General features: G+C 39.4%; 1 protein-coding gene across 1 annotated transcript in view; it reads right to left on the bottom strand.

The window, feature by feature from the left end:
* Window positions 1-206: 206 nt before the first annotated feature.
* The window catches only part of LMO7 (LIM domain 7), a 48479-nt gene continuing 27026 nt past the window's right edge, over window positions 207-21659 (bottom strand). The window contains exons 15-27 of the mRNA XM_077806935.1: window positions 19971-19996; window positions 19535-19639; window positions 15652-15744; window positions 13149-13430; window positions 12919-13094; window positions 10835-10900; window positions 8314-8366; window positions 7347-7508; window positions 5875-6094; window positions 4581-4886; window positions 3022-3130; window positions 1261-1363; window positions 207-283 (exon numbers count right to left, since the gene is read on the bottom strand). Of these exons, the coding sequence (XP_077663061.1) occupies window positions 261-283; window positions 1261-1363; window positions 3022-3130; window positions 4581-4886; window positions 5875-6094; window positions 7347-7508; window positions 8314-8366; window positions 10835-10900; window positions 12919-13094; window positions 13149-13430; window positions 15652-15744; window positions 19535-19639; window positions 19971-19996 (1724 nt within the window). The 3' untranslated portion in view covers window positions 207-260. The remainder of the gene's footprint in view (window positions 284-1260; window positions 1364-3021; window positions 3131-4580; window positions 4887-5874; window positions 6095-7346; window positions 7509-8313; window positions 8367-10834; window positions 10901-12918; window positions 13095-13148; window positions 13431-15651; window positions 15745-19534; window positions 19640-19970; window positions 19997-21659) is intronic.

Here is a 21659-nt window from a genome sequence, read left to right as displayed (position 1 = left end):
AATGTTTGTTCTCCCTTGTGCTTTTAAGTACATTGAACTCAAAATGTGAATGTGTTTTCCCCCAAGAGAGTTCCTTCTTGTGATTACATTCTCATAAATAACTAAAGTTGAATGAAAGATACAATGCATCTTCTACATAATCTAGACAGGCAAAAACGTTACCCTTAAAAAACACAAACAAAATACATATTTATAGATCTACATCACCAGCAACCACCTCCTCTTCTATCTGCAACAATGGTTTCATGTTTATGGTTGCTTCACATGGAGGTTGGCTGTCCAGCTATTGGGGTTGGGGAGAAATAGGAAAAAAAGGGTTTCAATTAAGGACGAGTTTTTTGGAGTGTTTTAGTAAACGTAAGATACTGAGTTCAAAAATGCTTGTCAAAATATCATCATTAATCAATATCTGTTTGCAGTTCCCTTTTGCAAAAGGTAATTAACACAGAATCAAAAAATGCTTTTTATTCAAAGCACCAGCACCAAGCTCACTAAGTTCGAATTTTTGTAAATGGGAATAAAGGAAAAAATTCTGTACCGCATCCTTTAATTAAAACCTGCAAGTAAATCAATCCACTGCTGATCTAATACTCCCAAATGAATAACTAATCATGAGGCTATAATTCAAAAAAGAGTAGCTTTGGAAATAGTAACCAACATCCTATAATTAGGATAAACTAATCATTTTCCTAGTATGTGCATATATCAGTTTTATAAGTAGATGCAATTTTGCAGCGTGACTGATTTGTTATTTAGTGAACAGCAATGACTTTAAGGGTATGCCTACACTGCAACCAAAGGCATTATTCGAGCATACTGTAGTCACAACAACAGTGAAGCCACAGAAGCAAGGGCTGCAATACGGACTGTACACCCCATCCAGGACCACCCAAGTGGCTAGTCTGTGACTCTGTGGCTTCACTGCTATTGTTAGGCAAGCTAGCTCAGATATGTCTACACATGCGACAGTCACACCTCTGATTGCAGGGTAGCCACACCCTAAGATGCCACTTTCCTAGATTTGTAAAGAATGAAGCACATCCATCATAACGGGATGGTAAACCATTGCACAGTATGTTAAGGGAGCGGAGAGTACAGCCCACAAACTGAAATGAAACCTTCATGAATCAATTCACTAATATACCAGGCTAGCACTAAAAATAATAGCCTTTGATAAGTGCAGCAGTAGGCAGGCTCTGGGGACCCCAGAGAAAAAGTAGACAAAGTTTTCACACACTTATGATAGTCTGGTCTCCTTACTTTTAAATTTGACATAGCAGTCGTTGCAGAAGAGTTCATTGTTTCGGATCCTGACTTCAGCTCCTGAGTGCGAGCCTCCGAGGTCGCATGCACAAGCTGTGCACTGTATTAAACATCAATAATTAGCAACTTGTTACAAACACGGGGAGAAAACATGTACATAAGCAGCTTATAATAAAAACCAGCAAAGCCTGAACCATAAACCCAAATTAGCAAAAGCAAACATACTATTTGCAGATTAAAATGCAGCCAACCAGATGAGACATCATTTAAAGGTGATGACTAGCAAACTATTAGAGATGCACATTCTAAACATATAAAACAGAAATGATTCAGAGATTAGCTCACGAAATCTTGTTTAAGGTTCAATTTCTCAGAAACAAAATTTTAAAAAAATGGCACAAAAGGAAAGAACTTGTTCTTGAAATGGTGACAGCAATTTTGGCACAGAACATTTGAGTGTGCCACTTGCAGATTCCATGCAACACTATCTGCTTTTCATTCTGTTAGCTTTCTTTTCAAGACAGGAAGCATTTATGCCCAATTATTCTAAGTGTGTATGCATAATTTAAAAGAATTCTCGGGAGCTTCAGATTGCTTCATTTTGCCAAAACAGAATTCTTGCCACCTTTTCTTATGCTAATATTAAAATGTTTAAGCATAGTGGGCGAACAATGCATTACTATAGCGTGAACTAAGCAATAGCTCTCGACTCTCCAAGCAGGCAGAGGACACACATGTACATCTAAACCGCATCGTGTCTGGATGGACTGTCTCTGTATCGCCGTTCACAATACATGCATGCTGGATTTAGAAAATAAAATGTTCTGTAGTCTTCAAGGGGGTTAGCATTTGCAGCCTATGTGAAAAATGCTACAGTATGATGGCATCTAGCAAGGGTATCAGGAGAAAAAAAGGATTCTAGAATTAAGATATATTCATTCAGCTGTTCCACAGGGCCTTACACACATCAATAAAAGCCCATATATCACATCTAAAATAATAAATTCAACTCTGCAGTACTTTGTTCAATGGTGCACTAATCCTAAAACAATTTCCTTTAGAAGAGATCATAACTCCTCCTATGTGCCAGTGCGGGTGAGTGCAAAGGGGTAATTCCTCTGTGCTGACTACCCATGTAGCAGGAAATAACATGGAGGAAAGGCAGTGGAGAGCACCTTGTGTGGATTTCTATTCTTCCTTCTGTGCAGGGGTACAGAAGTAGGTGGAGCCTTGGCACCTTCCCCTACAACATGCCACCCAACACAGCTGGCACAGATTACTTCTTCCCTTTAGCCTGGGGGGAACCAATGACCAGAGACACTTAAGTCTTAACCTAGTTTCTCGTCTATTCCTGGAGCAATGCATCTATGTGTTGTCCCTTACTAAGGGGTTTATGGCAAAGTGGCAAAGTCACAAGTGATTTTAGCTGACTCAATTTTTGGATGCCCAACTTGATGCACCATAAAGTAGCCTGATTTTCAGAGAGCAGGTGTCTCAGCATTTTCTGAAAATGCCTTTTTTTAAAACGTGAAAATTGGAGTGTAGATGTTAAAACTTTAATACTACTCCTCTGATTGTTATTAAAGTGAATGCTTAAAGCCTGTCGATAGGACTGTTGCATGGATATATGCATGCAGCACACAACATGAGTGGAGCATGTATCATGTGATTAGTAGAGCCTTTGCAACCAGAACTCCAAGTAGCCATGCGTGCTCCAAGTTAGTTCCCGTTTCTTCACAGTGTTTCTCCAGCTCTCACCTTAAAACAATGTAAATGATAACAAAGACCAAGAGATTCGATGATCATGGCTGCTCCTTTGCCCAGAACGTTATTACAGTATGAGCATATTTTCTTCCCACTGACTGACCTAGATACAGAACAAGAATGTGGCTCAGGCCCTCAAAACCACTTGAAAAGGTTTAAAATATAAACAAAACTGATCAAGAGCATGTTGTCATGATAGAAAGCATTGAAACAGAGGACTGTGTGCTGCAGTAATGAGCGGAAAATTAGGTTATCAAAATTAATGTTCTGTAATTAAATATGCAAGCTATAAAATCAAATTTAAATGAAAAAAAATATACAGAAACACAGACAAAACAGAAGTGAACGTAAGATTTTATGCAGCATTCTTGTGCACTATTTTATCATGTTAAATGCTGGTTGAAGAGGAGTCTAAAACAGATATTGCTAAGCTTGGAAACTAGTGATACATAGTTTTTGTGCTCCTGCCTCATTTCTTATCTGCAAGGAACTATTATTAGGGCTACACTTTACTAAAACCTTTGCCAAGTACCACTCTCTGTAGATTGTTAAGTAACTGAAGTCTGGTTCTGGACATACATTACATTAACTCCTTTAAACATGTGCCTTATAGAGGTCAGTTTCCATGGGCCAACCGGAATATTTGAAATCCGAAAATGGAAGACAGAACAAGAGAAGCAGCCATTTTTAAAATGGTCATTTTCTTACACTATTAAAAAAAATTAAGTAGTCTAGCTTTTAAAAAATGCATCAATTTATCAAAATGTTCATGAATGCTAGAACTAGGAAGGGTGAAGGAATGCTTTTGCAATGGTCTCATTACACCTATTGCATGTAATTGTGTGTGCATGAGTTTCCACAATCATATATACATTTGTTTAAAAAAGTTTTAATTACATGAAAGAGCATGGTTACCTTCAGTCCAAAATAAACTGTAATTACTACTTCCTTTTCTGGATTAAAATAATGGCCTACCCTACAATTACCCAAGATCACTAGCCATGAACATTCCTGAGAATTCCCTGAGAAGATGTTGACCACATGTCTGCAAAAGAGATGTGGTCAATAAAATGTGGGTCTTAAAATTTTATGTATTTATTTTTTAAACAAAAGATTCTTACAAAACCAATACATGTCAGAAGTGATGTCTGGAAAGTACAAGGAGACTTTTATTATCATTTTTGTAACCCATAAATAATTTTGAGTTGAGTGACTACAGATTTATTGCTTCACCTGGGAAACTTTCTGAACAGCTCTGAGAAACATGGAAGTGATAACACTGTTCTTCTATGGTATCTTTCAGCTAGATAACTCAAGGCACTTTTCAAATATTAAGTTTTACAACACTCCAGTGTGGAAGTACAGTATAATTCTATCTGTTTCACACACAATCAGACTCCAATACTAAGAGATCAAGTAGCTTGTCTAAGGTCAAAGCAAACCAGTGGCAAAGCTTGTACAAGACTCCAGCTACCCCGCTGTAACTACTGTATGAGTGTGTCCACAGTTCAGCCTGCTATTTATAAATTTTCAACAGATGGGCAACTACTTACCTGTTCCGCTGCTGAGCTCCTGATCGGGAAGCAGAGGTAGGAGACTGAGCACGAGGTACAGACGAAGGTGCTGAGGGGAAACTGTGGGATGAAGTTGCTGATCTTCCAGAGCTGGCTGAAGGAGGTGCTACACTGGAGGAGGGGGTACGCATGTAAGCTCGGTTCGAAGTAGACACTAGTGGAGCAGCAGAGCGACTAAAATCTTGATTAGATGACAAGGATGTGGAAGAGGCAGATTGATTCGTCCAAGGTGGAGATCTCCATGAACTTGTTCTTGAGGAATCAAGGTTATCTAAAGATTCACCTCTGAAATGTATAATTGTTATGTGCAGAATATTACTGCCCAGAAACATATCTTCTTATGAACTAACACTTTATCATGCTTTGATTTTACAAAAAAGAAATATTTAAGTTTTCACGGTACACGAGGTATCAAAATATTCACTGTATCTATTTTAAAGGTTGATTTTCTAAGCATAATTATTTTTCATAACCTGAATATTTTATTATATTCCTTTATTAAAAATATTTGAAGCTGCAAACTGTTTATAATAACTGGGCTTCACTAGCCCTAGGGGAAAAAATGACCAAAGAAGGTGAGGCTAAAGCACGAAAGATAACAGCAAAATACACTTCAGTATAGCTTTATCAGCGTGAACCAAATCAAATTGTTTTTATTTAGTAATGACACCAGATAGTGGTGGTGTTTGTATTTTTCTCTAAGGGATACCAGTTCTAAAATAGATCAATCCCTCCCCACCATTAGATAGTCACATTGTTCAGAAACCAGCTGTTGGCACAACTATGATCTCATGACTGATATCTTACTGTTTCCTAAGTGACAAACCCAACGTTTAGACCCTATGCAAGCAACAAACACAGAAATTCTGAAGTTTCCTACAAGATATTTGTGCATGTTAGAAATTACTGAAAATTATTCTTCAGAACCTATAAGCTTTATTTGAGAACAAAGTAAATTACTGAGGTTCTCAAATACATGTACAAATGACAATGCACATTAATCATTAATTCACATTACTGGTATATCAAAGGAGAAATAAGCAATTGAGGAAGTATTTACAGTTCACACAACACCACCTTTATACTCCATACTTGCAAATATTTGATCTCAGCTATAACACAACCAAGTTTTACCCCACTATGTTGTGACTCAAATTAGCTCAAAATCTTTACTGGCTTTACAATCTGTGCTGCAAAGCAACATTAGAGCGCCCCAAATCTAAATATTATCTAGAGGCAAAGTTCAGTTTACAATTTTCAACAAGCTTCCTACCTCTTCATTGTATTCTTGTGAAGATTAACAGGGTCCTTATGCACACTAGAACTACGCTGCCTAATCCAGCTGTTGTCTGTATGTAGTGATGTTTTCTTTCTCATTTCCTGAAGGATATGTTGTCTCTCTATTTCTGCTGAAGACTGAGCACGCTCTTTCTGAGACCCCTTCTGTGAATCACTGACATTCCAAGACTTTTCCAAATATTTGTTGTTTGTACCTAATTTGAAAAATACAAACATCTGTCAAGTTTTAGGGAGATAAAACACAAAAGCTAAAATTAAAAAGCAAATTGTAAAACTAGTGTTGTAAAACTACTGAAGCAAAGTATGCACCTTTGTGTTATTAATATTTGATGAAGTATAAATTTCACCATTTTAATATTGACTGCCATTACTAAAACAAATATTACCAGACAACATGCACATCAGAAGCATTAAAAATATCACCAGACAAAAAGGGAGATATCCAGTGTCAAGCTAGCAGTGAACTATCAAAAATCTAAGTTAAAGCACAGAAGCAAGCACCAGGTATTCTGTACTTCTAGGCTATAATGCCAGAATGGGGTATGAGTTATTTTGTGCTTCCTCCTCTGCCCCCCAATATAAATATCCCTAGCCTGCTTTTCACAGGTGTAGGGTTTTCATGTGACTAGTGACAAATCAAGCAATACATCATAATTTACAATGTGGCAATTTACAATAAAAAAAATCAAATAGAGACAAGCAAAAGCTGCTTATCAACCATGGTACAACATCACGCTACTTTTAAACAAATGGGTATTCCCTGCACTTTTAAGGTCAGATGAAAGTCAGAAAGATCCTTTGCTCTAAAAGCCTGAACTCCCCTCCCTCTTTGAAAGAAGCTCTTCTCCAGTAATGAAATGGAAGCCTGCCGGAATATACAACTGCATCACAAGTTCCTTCTCCCCTTTCAGAATTTATAATCCACACCCCCTCTAATTATAGGAATTATTCCCTGTTCAAAATGTCAAATTTATTGTGTTTTAGAGGAGACAGTCTTGCTTTATAAATGTATCTGCTTCAAAAACGCCCCTTGCTGGAAGCATTTTATCTACTACCTAGTTACTGGGATATCTAGGCCATTGAAGGAAAGGTCAAACTTTTGGTGTAAGGCATCCTTTGGTCCTTACTTGACATCTTAAAAAGGTAGAAAAAACAATGCCATTCTCTTCAAAATGAACAGAATTACTAGTGTTTTAAAAAAAAAGGAAATTTGTTTTTATTCAGCTATTCTTTGTGCTAGGCCTACTTAAGTGAACAAAACAGTAAGTCACTTCAGTTGTAATAGTCCCTCTTCTAATACTGCTTTGACTACAGATTTACTATTGGATTTATTGGTACAGATTAACTTGTCAGATATTTCTGGAAGTCTAGTCATCTCATTAGTTTTGGTGATTGAGATGTGATTTGAGAAAGTGATCTTCTTGCCAATTTGAGATGCACTCCCACCTTGGTCTGGGTTAGCATGTTCCATCTGATAAACAATTTGTTTTCTTGTAGCCTCCAGCTCTCGTTTTTTTGCCTTTTGCAGAGTCTTCGTACTTTGCTTTCGGTTTAACTCCTCTTGCAACAGCCATTCAGCAATACCACCTAATGGTTTTCCATATTCACCTACAGTCACGTTTGCATACACAAACCCATTTATCACTTGTACAAAATTTTTTTTGTAAAGTAGCTTGTTGTATCTTCCATCATATTGTCTTTAGTAAGTCACCCGCATTCCCTTACATACTATACTCAAAGCAGATTATAAAATATCTAGAATATAATTTCTAAAGAGAATGCTATGTAATCTTATATTTTAGCAGCTCCTTAAGAAAATTGAAGCCATTGTTATATCCCCAGGAAATCATCTCCAGCTGTTTTCTTCCCATATATACATTGTAAATGTTGCAAAACAATGTTGTTAAAAATAGTGCCCCAGTGTTTGTAGCATTGAGTTTTGTTATTCCCAATTCAAATGCACTAGCATATCGTACATCTATTATCCACATTAGCCCCATTGTTTCTATATTCAATCTACCACAGAAAATGTATTAAAATACAGCCTTACACATAACTGTTTAAAAGTATTAATGCACTATATAGATTATGATTACAGTATGACTGTAATCCATACTACTTTAAAATAAATTTGAACTAAAGTATATCTTAGAAAAGCATCCATTCTGAATTTAAAGACACTGACTTTTGGATAATTTACCACACCTCTTAGATAATCTATTCCAGTGGTTAATTTTCCACACTACTAAAAATCTGATATAGTATATGTATACTTGAATTATGAGTGGCAATCAAAAACAATTATTTTTGACCTTCAAATAGCTAGTTGCTGTAACTACCCTTTGATTGTATTCATGTTTTCATGCAGTTAATAATCAACTTAAAAAGATCTAAGAGCAATTAAAGTCCTCACCATTTTGACTTCTGGGGTAATCATCCAGTTCTGAAGTCGATCTAGATTTATTTCTATAAATACAGAAAACTTGTATTACCATAGCTCTAGTCATGGTGCAGGACACTGTTGGGCTAGGCACTATACAAACACAGATCAAAAAGATGGTCTTGCCCGCAAAGAGCTGACAATTTAAGTATAAGACAAGATATAACAGATGGATAGACAGAGAGTATAAAGAAATAATGAGGCAACACTAGTCAGCATTGACAGGCTGTGGTCTCAGCACACTAGCGGTATAATCTATTGTTATTTAGTACTCATCTTGCAGTAATTCCCAGAGACCTGATTTACAGAGTGGAGCATCATTCTCCTAGGTGCTCTACAAATATTTGTAAATATGGTCCCTGCCTCATTCCCCTAGATCATTAGACTGTAATACCAATGAAGATCAGAGACAGTGCAGCGTACCAGTCTAAGGAGGACCGTTTCAATTTTTTGGGTGCATACTTATATTTTTAAGTTTGTTACATGTGATGTATTTACCACTTCCTAGTTTGGAAGTGCTATTGCTGCTGAAAGAAAAGTATGGCCTTACATGCAACCTGAGGATGTTTCTTGGGAAAGCCTTGTGGTTCATTGATCCTATCGTGCAGAGGAAAGTGCCTACGGGTTTTAGCTGACAAAAGTCATCAGATGCACAAGAAAATGAATAGTAGGCAAAAGTGTTCTGGCTGCCCAATGTGAAAGTTAACATAGTACCTGGCTGCTCTATGCTTAGCTCTAGCTCATGAAAGTGAGGCTCTGACTATACATACAAATATGGTGTTTATTTAGAAAAGCAACAAACAGCTCATTTCTTGGGCAGCAGCTTCAATATTTAAACTACAGAGGGCTGTTACAGCAGCATCACTGTATGCATTCACGACCCAGTGCAAAATGAGTCCGTCGTATTAAACCAATATGGCCTTTGGATGCAATATTCTTAATAATCGTATACAGTTTCCTGATCTCCATATTAACTGTTTGTGCTAACAGTCTGACTGATCAGTTCTTGCACTGGTGAAGAGCAGGTGTTACAAATGCTCAACTGCTTATAGAAGCAGTTACAACAGGGAACAGGGAAGCTAGACCGGTGCTTATGCCTCTAGCACCTTTGGCCTCTCCCCATGCCTCCATAGCATAACCATTTGGCGCAAAAGCCCTCACCACTTTGAGGACAGAGCACTAAGAGGAAAGAATACCCATCAGTAGACCTTAGTGAAATATTTTGGACAAATAGTTTATTTGCCAAAAAATGCAGTTTTGGTCAATCCAAAACTATTTGTCAATTTGACAGGAATTTGCTAAATAGTTTCAGCCATTTTTCCCCCCAGGATTTAAACACCATTCACAAAGTGGAGAGGTGGAGAAGAAGAGGAGAAAAGGAGGAAGAAGAGCTAGTGGTAGTCCTCCCATACAACCATTAGCCCTGGGCTAGGGTACTCACCCAGGATGAGAGACACCCTCCCTCGCTCCTTTCTATTTAAAGTAGAGAAGGGATTTGAACTGAACCTCCACCCTCTCAGAAGAGAGCCATAACCATTTTTGATTCACCAAAAAAATCCAGAATTTTAAGTTCAACGAAACCTGAATTTCATTTTCAAGTTTTCAGAACTGCTAATGAACTAAAAAAATCATTTATGTGCCCAGTTCCATGCATCAGATGCACCATCTCAGGTCTTGGAGTTTCTTCTTGTGACATCACAAGTGCCATACTTATTTCCGTTGAAAGACTGGATTAATTGCTGAAAAAGATATACAGATGACTCTTACGAGCAACTGTGGGGTACTATCTATATTAATGTTGGATGGGAGAGTTATGGATAGAAGATATTTTACAGAGATGGGGAATTTAGAACTTTTAGGGTTATTCCAATAATTAAAAGGGGAAAGAAAATACAACTGTGCATTTAAATGAACCAATACATTTGTAACTGTTGACAAAAAAGCTTTTATTAAAAGCAGAAAAGAGGATAGCAAAAAACAGGCATGAGTTAAAACAAAACAGAAAATAGGCAAAGTTTAAAAAAAGGGAAAACTAAAAATTTGTGTACCAGCTTCCTGATAATTTTGTACCTTCATTTTATCCCCTCCTTTCCCTGCTTATCTTTTATTATGTTACACAGTTTTGTGTGTGGGAACCGTGCCCTAGGTTATATTACACATTATGACACAACCACTGTAATAGCTGAGATTGTTTTTCAGTCTCATCAGTCCGCTGCCACCCACACATTCAACTCCTTACACTTCTTGGCTTGCTTTATAGAAAGATCTACTGACTGAAAGACATTCTATGCTACAAATGGAGTATGACTTAAAGAAATTAGGTGGCCAAAGCTCCTGTAGGTGAAAGCATAGCACAAGGACTGCAAAACAATATTGCTGGTAAGGACTCTAAACTGTACCACACCAAAATGGTTAAAATTTATTGTCAAATCCAAGGCTCTGTAAATATAAAGGTGAAATTCTAACCTGCCTGGAGATTCAGTATCATACTAACCTGTCAGCAAGAAAGTGGCCAGATGGATCTTCAAAGTTTTTAGATACTTCATAATGGTCATAATGTCTATAAGCAAAAAATAAAATAGAATAAATATATGAAATAAGGTGAATTAAGTAAATATCAAACCCAAATTGGGAAGAGAAGAAGAAATAAGGTACAAACAACAGATCCCTAAATGTACATAGCAAACAAATTCTAGGAGGCTCAGCTCTTGTTTCAGTTAGAAACAAAGTTGCATGACAGATACAGCTTTCAAAGATCTTTTATGAAGTCAGACCTACTGTCTGTAAATGACACTCATCAAACACTGATACCAAAGCTCTAACATTAGAGGAATATGTATATCTACAGCACGAATACAGCTTTTTGGGGCAGGGGCCACATCTTCATACATGTTTGTATAGTGCCTCGCACAATGAAGCTACCATCCCAATTGTACCGTAAAGTATTAATATTATTGTTAATACATTTAAAGTCCTACTTCAGCAAAGCAGTTTACACATGCTTAAGCACAACCCTATTCAGCAAATCCTTAAGAACACTCAAAAAATGTTTTTGTTTCTCTGATATTTTACTGAGAGTGGCACTTCTATGTTATTTGTAACACTAGTAGGTGAAACATTTTCAGAAAGGAATGTGTGTCCCTTCCTCCCACTCTCTTTACTCTTTAAAATAGACTGCTGAAAAAGGTAGTGGAAAGAGATTGTCTGAAATAAACAGATTTAGACTAGGTATTTCTAATATGCTGTGGTATCTAAGATAATATAAATTATCTCATAGGATACTGTAGAATCTTTAATCCACAATTAATAGAAACATATTGCTGTGCTGGTCAAACCACTGCAAGATAACAGCAGTAAGTGTTTTGACTTAGGAATGCAGACATGCAGCTAGTAGGAAATAATTAACTCAGTATTTCATTATAAATCTCTACAGAAGTGTTGAACCACAGACTTGCAAATTCCCCATTAATGCTACATATTGTCCACAGAGCAGAGGTGGGCAAACTACTGCCCGCGGGACTGTCCTGCCTAGCCCTTGAGCTCCTGGCCGGGGAGGCTAGCCCCCTCCCCCGCAGCCATGCAGGCACCTCAGCTGGCTCTGGCCAGGCAGCCGAGCTGCAAGCTCCTGCTGCTCTGAGCTGCATGGCAAGGGGGTGGGTGGGGGTTGGATAGAGGGCAGGGGGTTCTGGTGGGGGGAACTTAGGGGACAGAGAGCAGTTGGATGGGGCAGAGGTTCTGGGGGGTGGGCAGTCAGGGACGGAGAGCAGGGGGGTTAGATAGGCATGGAAGTCCCAGGGGGCCTGTCAGGGGGCATGGTGTGTGTGTGGATAGGGGTTGGGGCAGTCAGGGGGGTCAGATAGCGGGGGGGGTCCCAGAGGGACAGTTAGGGGCAGGGGGTCCTGGGAAGGGGTGGTCGGGTTGGAGGTTCTGAGGTGGGCAATCAGGGCGCAGGAAGTGGGAGGGGTGGACAGGAAGTGGGGGCCAGGCTGTTTGGGGGGGGCACAGCCTTCCCTACCTGGCCCTCCATATAGTTTCACACCCTGATGTGGTCCTCAGGCCAAAAAGTTTGCCCACCCCTGCAATAGAGATAGGTGATAACCTCAGAAGTTTTCATGGTAAATTTTCAAGTTTTTGGCCCAGCTCTTATCAGTCACCATGTTCACTTGCATAAACCCTTTTGAACAAAAACCTAGGAAAGCAAATAAATAAACTAATTTCATCAAAAGTCAAAACCACCAGCTTTAATTATGGGCCTGATTCTGTCAACCCTTACAAACCGTGAATAGCACTTTACTCTGACACTCAGTAGGATGATGAGCGAAATAAGGTATCACTCAATATAAGTAAGGATGACAGGCCCTTATGTTGGACTAAGGTACAAAATGTGTATTGGTATTGTAATGAGACATAGGTTTAGGTTGTCACAGAATGCACTCTGCTTAGTGACTTCATGTCTGTCTTTTCTCTTGATAGTCACAGAAACATATGTTTAATATGCACACACTTCAGGACATCTGCATTATCTTTAAAAATATACTTTTGAAAAGTAAATGCATCTCCCCAATTGTGAGTGCAGACCTTCGGTATTGGGGCATCTGTATTGGTATCTCCCTTTCTTTTTCCATGTGCCGCTTCTGCTCCTCGGCCTCTGCTCGCCGCTTCTGCTCCTCGGCCTCTGCTCGCCGCTTCTGCTCCTCGGCCTCTGCTCGCCGCTTCTGCTCCTCGGCCTCTGCTCGCCGCTTCTGCTCCTCGGCCTCTGCTCGCCGCTTCTGCTCCTCGGCCTCTGCTCGCCGCTTCTGCTCCTCGGCATATTGTTGTTCCTTTTCTTTCTGCTCTCTTTCAAGCTCTAGTTCTTGGGCTTTCCTTTTTTGCTCCAAATGCAGGGCTTTTTCCTCTTGAAGTCTCCTTTCCTCCTGGAGTCTCCTCCTTTCCATTTCCTTCTCTTCCTCATTCTGCTGCGGTTCCCCCCACTCATGTCTTCTGCCTCCTTCAAGATCATCAGCGTCTTCTCCCACGTTTCTTTCCCAGCGAGAAATAGGTGGTGCATGTGCAGGTACCGATACTGTGTTGAAGGTTAGGACAGTCGGCTCCTGTAGGAGAGGAAAATAATGGTTTTAGAAACATGATAGCGCAGGCTACCTATTTAGGAAACATTTTATTTTGTGACCAGGGACTTGAGGGGAAGGATCTCAGGGGACTCTCAGTGGCAACAAAGAGTGTGCTTCTTAGTTTATGCTTTAGGGACGCCTACACACACAGTCTTCTAAAATGAGAAGTTCCATTCTGTTTGCTAGCCTTGATTACCCCGTTGCCTAGTCTTTCCAAAAGTGTCCGCAGCTTTTATTTTTTAAACCACCTTTATGCATGAAACATCCAACCTATACTTGCGCTTCAAGCCATTCCTTCTCCTCTTAAGTCCCTACACTATTTCCACAATAAGTGAGTCAGTGAATATTCACTCACTTTTTTCCTTATTTTACAGATTTTTAGAAACAACCTTAAGTGAACTACAGTGAGCACATATCTAAACTCAATATCCATGTTAACTGTACTGATGTAACCCTCATCCTTCAGCATCTAAAATTTAAGAACATAATGGGTCAGACCAAAGGTCCATCTAGCCCAGTATCCTGTCTTCAGACAGTGGCCAATTCCGGGCACTTCAGAGGGAATGAATAGAACGGCAGTCGAGTGATTCATCCCATCATCCACTCCCAGCTTCTAGAAGTCATTTCTGACATTGTATTTTTGTATGCACTCCTATGAGAAAGGTCTTTGAATAGTTTGTTTCCATGCAGGAAGCAAAATAACCCTTTGAAATGAAGGAATAATGTGTCAGCCCAGATCACACTCCCAGCACTTAACGGTTTAAAACAAAATGTCCTTGAGGGCTTCATAGTGAAAGACTTAACAGCTTAATTGAGGGACACCAGTCTTGCTGTTTAAGTTATATAAGCTTTAGATTTGTTTTGCTTTCCTGTTTACCACTGTATAAGCCTAAATGCACTTGCAGGTACATCTGAAGGAGGAGGAAGTGCTCACTGAGCTGATACAAGAACAGAGAACATTGATGCCTCTAAAGCATCTGGAAACCCAGAATATAGCCTGTCCAGCTGTAGAACAGACTACAGCTGTAGAAGGAAGCAACTAAAGAAACTAGATACACTCTTGACATTTTGAGATATATGGAAGACTTCCATCAGCAAGGCTGCAGTTGATTTCTTCTCTAAATTCTTCAGAGGTAGGATGGCTCAGCTTTAAGACCACAAAGGTACTTAAGCACGTCTTAATTTGAGTATGGGATAGTCCCAGTGACTTCAGTGGGACTGTTCATAGGCTAGAAGTTAGGTACATGCTTGATTACTATGCTGAATCAGGGCTGAAGTTGGTCATTTTCACTCTGGTCACAATGATATGGTATAAGCTGGGAACTGGCTTATAAAACAAAACATTTCTTGTGTTCATACACCTTAGCTGCATGTTGTCCTGCTGTCTTGAATGAGTCTAAACCGGGGTGGGCAAACTTTTTGGCCCAAGGGCCACATCTGGATATGGAAATTGTATGGCGGGTCATGAATGTTCACGAAATTGGGGGTTGGAGTGCGGGAGCAGGTGATGGCCCTGGCTGAGAGGTTTGGGGTGGGGCTGAGAGGTTTGGGGGTACAGAAAGGTATTCCAGGCTGGGACTATGTGGTTCAGAGGGCAGGAAAGGGATCAGGGCTGGGGTAGGGGGTCAGGGTGCAGGCTCTGGGAGATGCTTACCTCAAGCAGCTCCCAGAAGTAGCGGCATGTCCCCCTTCCGACTCCTACACGTAGGTACAGCAAGGAGGCTCTGGTGCGTGCTGCCCCGTCCGCAGGCACCGCCCCTGCAGCTTCCATTAGCCATGGTTCCTGGCCAATGGGAGCTGTGGGGGCCATGCTTGGGGTGGGGGCAGCTTGCAGAACCCCCTGGCTGCCCCTATGTGTAGGAGCCAGAGGGGGGACATGTTGCTGCTTCTCGGAGCCACGCGGAGCGGGGCAAGCCTCTGATCCTGCTCCCCGGTGGGAGCTTGAGGGCCAGATTAAAACGTCTGGGGGGCCGGATGCAGCCCTCGGGCTGTAGTTTGCCCATCCCTTATCTAAGCCCAACTGATCACAAAAGTAAACCACCAACTTTGTAGACAGTTATTTTTATTTTAGGAGTATTTATTCTCTGCATTGGGCAAATGAGAAAGCAAAAAAGTCATTTCCATATTTAAGTACCTACTTTTGCTAATGCCCAATAAAGGAATCGTGAGAAACTTGAAAGGTGAACACATACACATCGCCTACCTCATCTAAATATTTGGAACTCTCTCTTTCTGCTTCTTGCTGAGCCTGTAGCCATTCTTTCCGCAATTTCTCCTGTTCACGTTTGTATTTCTCCTGGCAGGAAGAGTCACGGATTATATTAAAAGTAAATAAAAGCGACAGGAAAACACGACCTTCTTCATTTGTATTAAAATATTTGTTTTAAAACTAACCTTGTGCAAAGCAGTAAGTCAAGTAATAAAAAATCCTAATAGATTGCAGATGGCGAAATCCTGACCCTAATGAAGTCAAAGGGAGTTTTTCCGTTGACTTCAGGGGAGCCAGAATTTCACCCTAAGCCTCAGAAGACTCACCAACCTATAACATTTCCTATCTTATGATTTGTTTTTGGTTTAGTTATGAAGTTACCTCTACTAAGCTACAGTAATATCAATCTTAACTATTTAAAACAGGACTAAAAACTTTTGCGTTGGTTACAAGTTAGTAATCAGGTTCCTTAGAGATGACCTCTAACTCAAGTCCGAAGCAGCAGTTGAGTTTAAATAAGAACCTGAACTTTTGGATACTTGTCTAAGCCAAAATCAAACTTAGTATATCTTTAGGATTTTCCCATCACTGGTTTTGTGTGTGATGAAATATCATACTGATGAAATATCAAGAGTCATTATTATTGGGCAGAGAATATAGGAGCTGGTGATTTTTGTCTTTTGCCATTCATGTCTGCAGAAGAACAGATCTGTAAAAGAATATCCTGAAAAGTATTAATTTTCATGATAGCGGAGATATTCCAGGCAAGTTTAGTGGCTTCTAGACTACCATTTATTTGGAAAAAAAAAATTTGGGGTAGCAGAGAGAGAGAGAGATGGCATTGGAATTATGCGTTAGAGTGCTTCTGCAGAGCAAGAGGAGCAGAGAAGCAAAGTGAAAATGGTGTTGGCGTGCGCGTCTCTCGAAAAACAGAAATATGCCAGGTTTCATGTTCTTGAAGACCAGCCCTCAAAATTTTCCCTAAGCTATGACTGTCAATCATTAATTATATGTAGTGTTGTTGTAGCCATGTCAGTCTCATTATGAGACACACAAGTTGGTGTTATTGGACCAACTTACCTCACCCATCTTGTGACTGATTATTTATTTATTATTATTATTAATATATCTCCAGAAGCTATTGGCATGGTACAAACACCGAGGGAGGCACAGGCCTTGCCTTGGAAAGATGAAGGGTAGGAAAAATATATATACAAGTAATATATATACACTATGTTTTGTTTTCATGTTGGGTTCATCATCACCCTGAATAGAATTCTGCAGGTTAAATTATACTCCGTGCAACCAATAATCTTTGGATGGTTAATGAATTTGCATGTGATACTGAGGATGTAATTTGAAGATAATGAGGTTGTACATGTTCATTGAAAGCAAAGGCCTCGATCCAGCAAAGCACTTAAACACACAACTTTACGCATAAGTAGTGCCATTCAGTTAATTTCACTTGGACTACTCACATGCTAAGTGCATTACTGAACTGAAGTCTATAATTTGCCCTGAAGAATCTCTCTTACTCATGATGCGTGGAGATGGAAACACTAGGGTTGCCAAGTTTCTAATCACACAAAACCAAACACCCTTGCCCTGCCCCCGCTCACTCCATCCCCTGTCCCTCCCCTCAACCCGCACTCACTTTCACCAGGCTGGGGCAGTGGGTTGGGGTGCGGGAGGGGGGTGAGGGGTTCAGAGTACGGGAGGGAGCCCTGGACTGGGGAAGGGGGTGTGGGGCCGGGCATGAAGGCTGGGACAGCAGGTTGGGGTGTGAAGAGGGGGTGATGGATGTGGACTCTGGGAGGGAGTTTGGGTGCAGAAGGGGGCTCAGGGATGGGGCAGGGAATGATGGGTGCAGGCTCTGGGAGGGAGCTCAGAGATGGGGCAGGGGGTGATGGGTGCAGGCTCTAGGAGGGAGTTTGGGTGTGGGAGGGGGCTCAGGGATGGGGCAGCAGGTTGGGGTGCGGGCTCTGGGAGGGAGTTTGGATGAAGGAGGGAGTTCCAACTTGAGGCAGGGGGTTGGGGTGTAAGAGGGGGTTCAGGCTCTGGCGAGGTGGCGCTTGCCTCAGGCAGCTCCCAGTCATTGACACAGTGGGGCTAAGGAGGGTTCCCTGCCTGCCCTGGCTTCGAATGGCTTCTGGAAGCAGCTGGCATGCCACAGTTCCTGGCCAATGGGAGCTGCAGAGCTGGTGCTTGAGATGGGGGCAGCATGTAGAGCCCCCATCGCCGTCCCTGAGCCTAGGAGCCAGATGTGCCGGCCACTTCTGGGAGCCATGAGGAGCAACGGTAAGCAGAGAGCCTGCCTTAGCAACACTGTGCCGCCGACTGGACTTTTAAGAGCCCGGTCTGCTGTGCCAGGGTCCCTTTTCAACTGGGTGTTCTGGTCAAAATCCGGACACCTGGCAACTATAGGAAACATCCCAGCTTAATGCCAAAACTCAGGCTGGATTTGCAGGACTAGCAATTAGAAAAAGTATATATTTTGCTCATTCACTGAGCTACCGACAAATGAAAATCAGTAAGAATGAACATGGAGTCTCACAACGCCATTTTTAGAAAGCCTCTTTCAATGGGGAAGGAAATCAAACTGTACATTAAGACTACTCTAACAGCAGCTTTTTGTGGCCATAAATATTTAACACTCTCTAAAGCTGACCATAAAGAACATGAAGTCTATTTTCTCCTTTTTTAAAAGAGATGTTAGAAGTGCCAAGTCACTCTATTCTCTGAGCCTCTACGCCACTGTGGTGAGTGACTGGTCCACTGCCATCCCAAAATATTGGGCTGTACAACACTAAGTTAGCACAGATGCATAATTCCCAGTAAAAAGCCTTGTTGGAAAAATTAGTACAATAGTAGCTGCCTTTTTTATTTTATTACTAGTATACTAGTCCACATAAAATATTACATTCCATTGCTTAATTTTCTATTGTGACTGACAATCAAAAATACTGGAAGTGAAGGGGGTCACCTATTATAGAAAACTAAAATTTTAATCAAAGTTAATGAAGACTAAAAATTATCCTGTATAGTCCATACATAGCATTTAAAATTATTTTTAGTTTGGTAAACTACAAATATGTCTGAACTGTTCTTAAAATGAGCCTTCTCAAAAAATATTAATTAAAACTTAAAAGATTAATTTTAAACAAATCATTCTGAAATCAATTAGCTGGGTTATAAACCTGTAAGTAGAGCTGGTTGAAAAACCATTTTTTCTAGTGAAAATTATGAACAATTTTTTTCATTCAAACTTGTTGATTTGAATTTTTTGCAGGGAAATTTGAAAACAAACCAATGTACATCACATCAACATTTTGTTTCAATTCACCTTTCGGAACAGAACATTTTGATTTTCAGTTTAGTGATTTTTGGTGCATTTCCCCCTCACTTCCCTCACCCTCCTCCCTCACTGGGGTTTGTTTGTTTTTTTGCCATAGTCTGCAATAAAACCCTGATTATTTTAAATTTTTCCCCCATCCCTTCTTTTTCCACACTAACTTTTCAAACTACCTCCAACTTTTGAAAAGTTACAGAGTGACAAAAGAATTTTTTTTTTGCTATTGTGTAACTGTTCCAGAATTGGGTAAGTTCAGAAAAGTAGGCCATCCAAAGTCTAATATTAATAATTGTTAATACTTCTGCAGCTTTTATTCACAGATCTCACAGCATAAACTTGAATGAATAAAATCATCATTGTACAAATGGGAGAAGTGAGATGCACAGAAGTGAAATCACTTATCCAATGTTATACAGCATCTCAGAGGCAGAGTTGGGAACAGGGCCTAAGTCTACTGAATGGCAGTCCCATACCCTTCCCTCAGTCAAAGGAATCCCTATATAGAAGTAAATAGTTAAACTGTACCTGAAGTAAACGTTCCTGTTCTTTCTGCCATTTTTCCTGTCGTTTTCTCTCTTCTTCTTGGTCCCAAGTCCAACGACTTGGAGCATTAATAGATGGAACTGGGAGCTAAATCATCACAAAAGAGGATGATTAATCCACTGTCATTTTAAAAACACACATTTTTTAAAAGCTAGACACAAAGACATTTACAAACATTAGCTACAACCTTAGAGCAATAAGAACCTACACACTTACAACAGTTAAATTGTAACCATTATTACGACCTTTAAAAAAGGTTTAATCAGCAATCTGGATAGGTGTCTGATCAAAATCAGAGCATGCAATGTCAGAACAATAGAAAACAAAAAGGTAGGGTTCCCTGAAACGAACAAAGCCAGACAAACTAATAACCTCTTTCATAAAATTCACGTATAAGCAGTTTGTAAGCAGTACTCACATCAGACACTGCAGGCTCTGAGCCTCCTGTAGGATTTAGGGTAGGGAGGAGAAATAGAAAAAATGAAAAAAATATTACAATTATGTGTTATGAGGTTTGTTTAAATGTGGAAAGTTTCACTGGTATGAATTCCAGGATATAATTTGTTTAAACTGTAAGCCATACTTGTTTCATTTGACCCTATTCCCTTTATTTAGGTCAAGGAATATTTAGGTATCTTCAAACGAATACATATCTATCCAGGAAGTTTCTGAAAAGAGAATAACCCTATAACACCTTCAAAATCTTTCAGATGCTATCTATAATTACTCGGTCTTGAATTAGCAGTACATCCCCAGCCTTGAAACATGAAGGACTAATTACAGTTTTCCCATAGCTACTCTGAAAAAATAATTCAATGCTGTTTCATAATCAAATAAGCTACTCTCTTAATCTAAACAATTTTGTTAGGATTCAGTTATACTGCTTATATATTCAGGATTCTAGAGACTCACATTTTACATGTATTAATACCAATATACCTTCCAAAAGCAACTAATCTTCCACTACTAACCAACATAAATACCTCCTACTCTACTCCCAGAGAGAGAGTATCTTCGACTTTTCCACACTGGATAGCGTGTGTCAAACCTGAGATATTTGAAGGTTGTCACTCTAGCTCTGAGCTTATGCCAGGGTGATAAAAAAAAATGCATGAACTGCATTGATAAACTAAACACTGAGGAAAAACTGTGGGAAATACACTTGGTTGTTGTTTTTTTAAAACAAATTCTTGTCCATTTAATTTTGTTGTCCTAAATAACCAATAGTTTAGATCATGTTACTCACCCGCAAAATTTAATTAGTGGAAAAAAGTAACAGGGAAGCAACATATTGGAACCTATTATTTTCCTACAGTATAACAAAGCATGGTGGAGAAAGTGGAGCAAATTTGGTGTACAAAAAATGTCTACCTACTCAGAGGCCTTATGTCAAATTGATATAAAAATGAACATACATTAATTATATATCTTCAAAAACAGGAATTTATTATTAGTGACAAAATTAAAGCTCCTTAAGTGAAGCTATTAACATACCACATATTTTAACTATTAATACAATATTTATGTGGATAGTAGTAGTATGCTTTACTATATGAAAAGATTTTTTTTGTAAGTAAGGGGAAAAGGACTGCAAATAAAATACTGCTATTAAAGCAGAAATTTAGAAATGAACAGTATGAAGCGTGCAGTGGCATTTCAAATGTCACTTGACAAAGACAACCACCCAGTGAATTCCTAGCTCTCCTGGAGTCAATGGCAAAATGCCATTGATTTCCATGGGTCCAGAATTTCATCCTCAAGGTCTACAGCAAAATACTGAAACATACAAAATAGCTTTGAAGACAGTGTTAGATATTCTACATTAGTGAAAATATGAGATGTGACATGCAGAACACACCAGAAAAGCAAGCCTACAAAACTGTAATGAGAGCTTTATTTTGCACACCTTAAAGCAAAATAATAATAATAATAATAAAAAAAAATACAATGAGTTCTGCAAAATTTGTATTGCATTTTCTTTGGACTTGGTCATTGTTACCTACTTTATAAATGATAAGTTATCCATTTTATTGTATTCTATCAATTTGGACATAGATGTAAAGCAGCAGCTTTGAATAAATTGAATTTACTGTTAAATATTTTAAAT

Source organism: Eretmochelys imbricata, chromosome 1 (genome assembly GCF_965152235.1).
Source record: "Eretmochelys imbricata isolate rEreImb1 chromosome 1, rEreImb1.hap1, whole genome shotgun sequence".
Classification (NCBI taxonomy): domain Eukaryota; kingdom Metazoa; phylum Chordata; order Testudines; family Cheloniidae; genus Eretmochelys; species Eretmochelys imbricata.
Note: the sequence above shows the minus strand (reverse complement) of the source record. Positions and strands in the feature narration are given on the sequence as shown.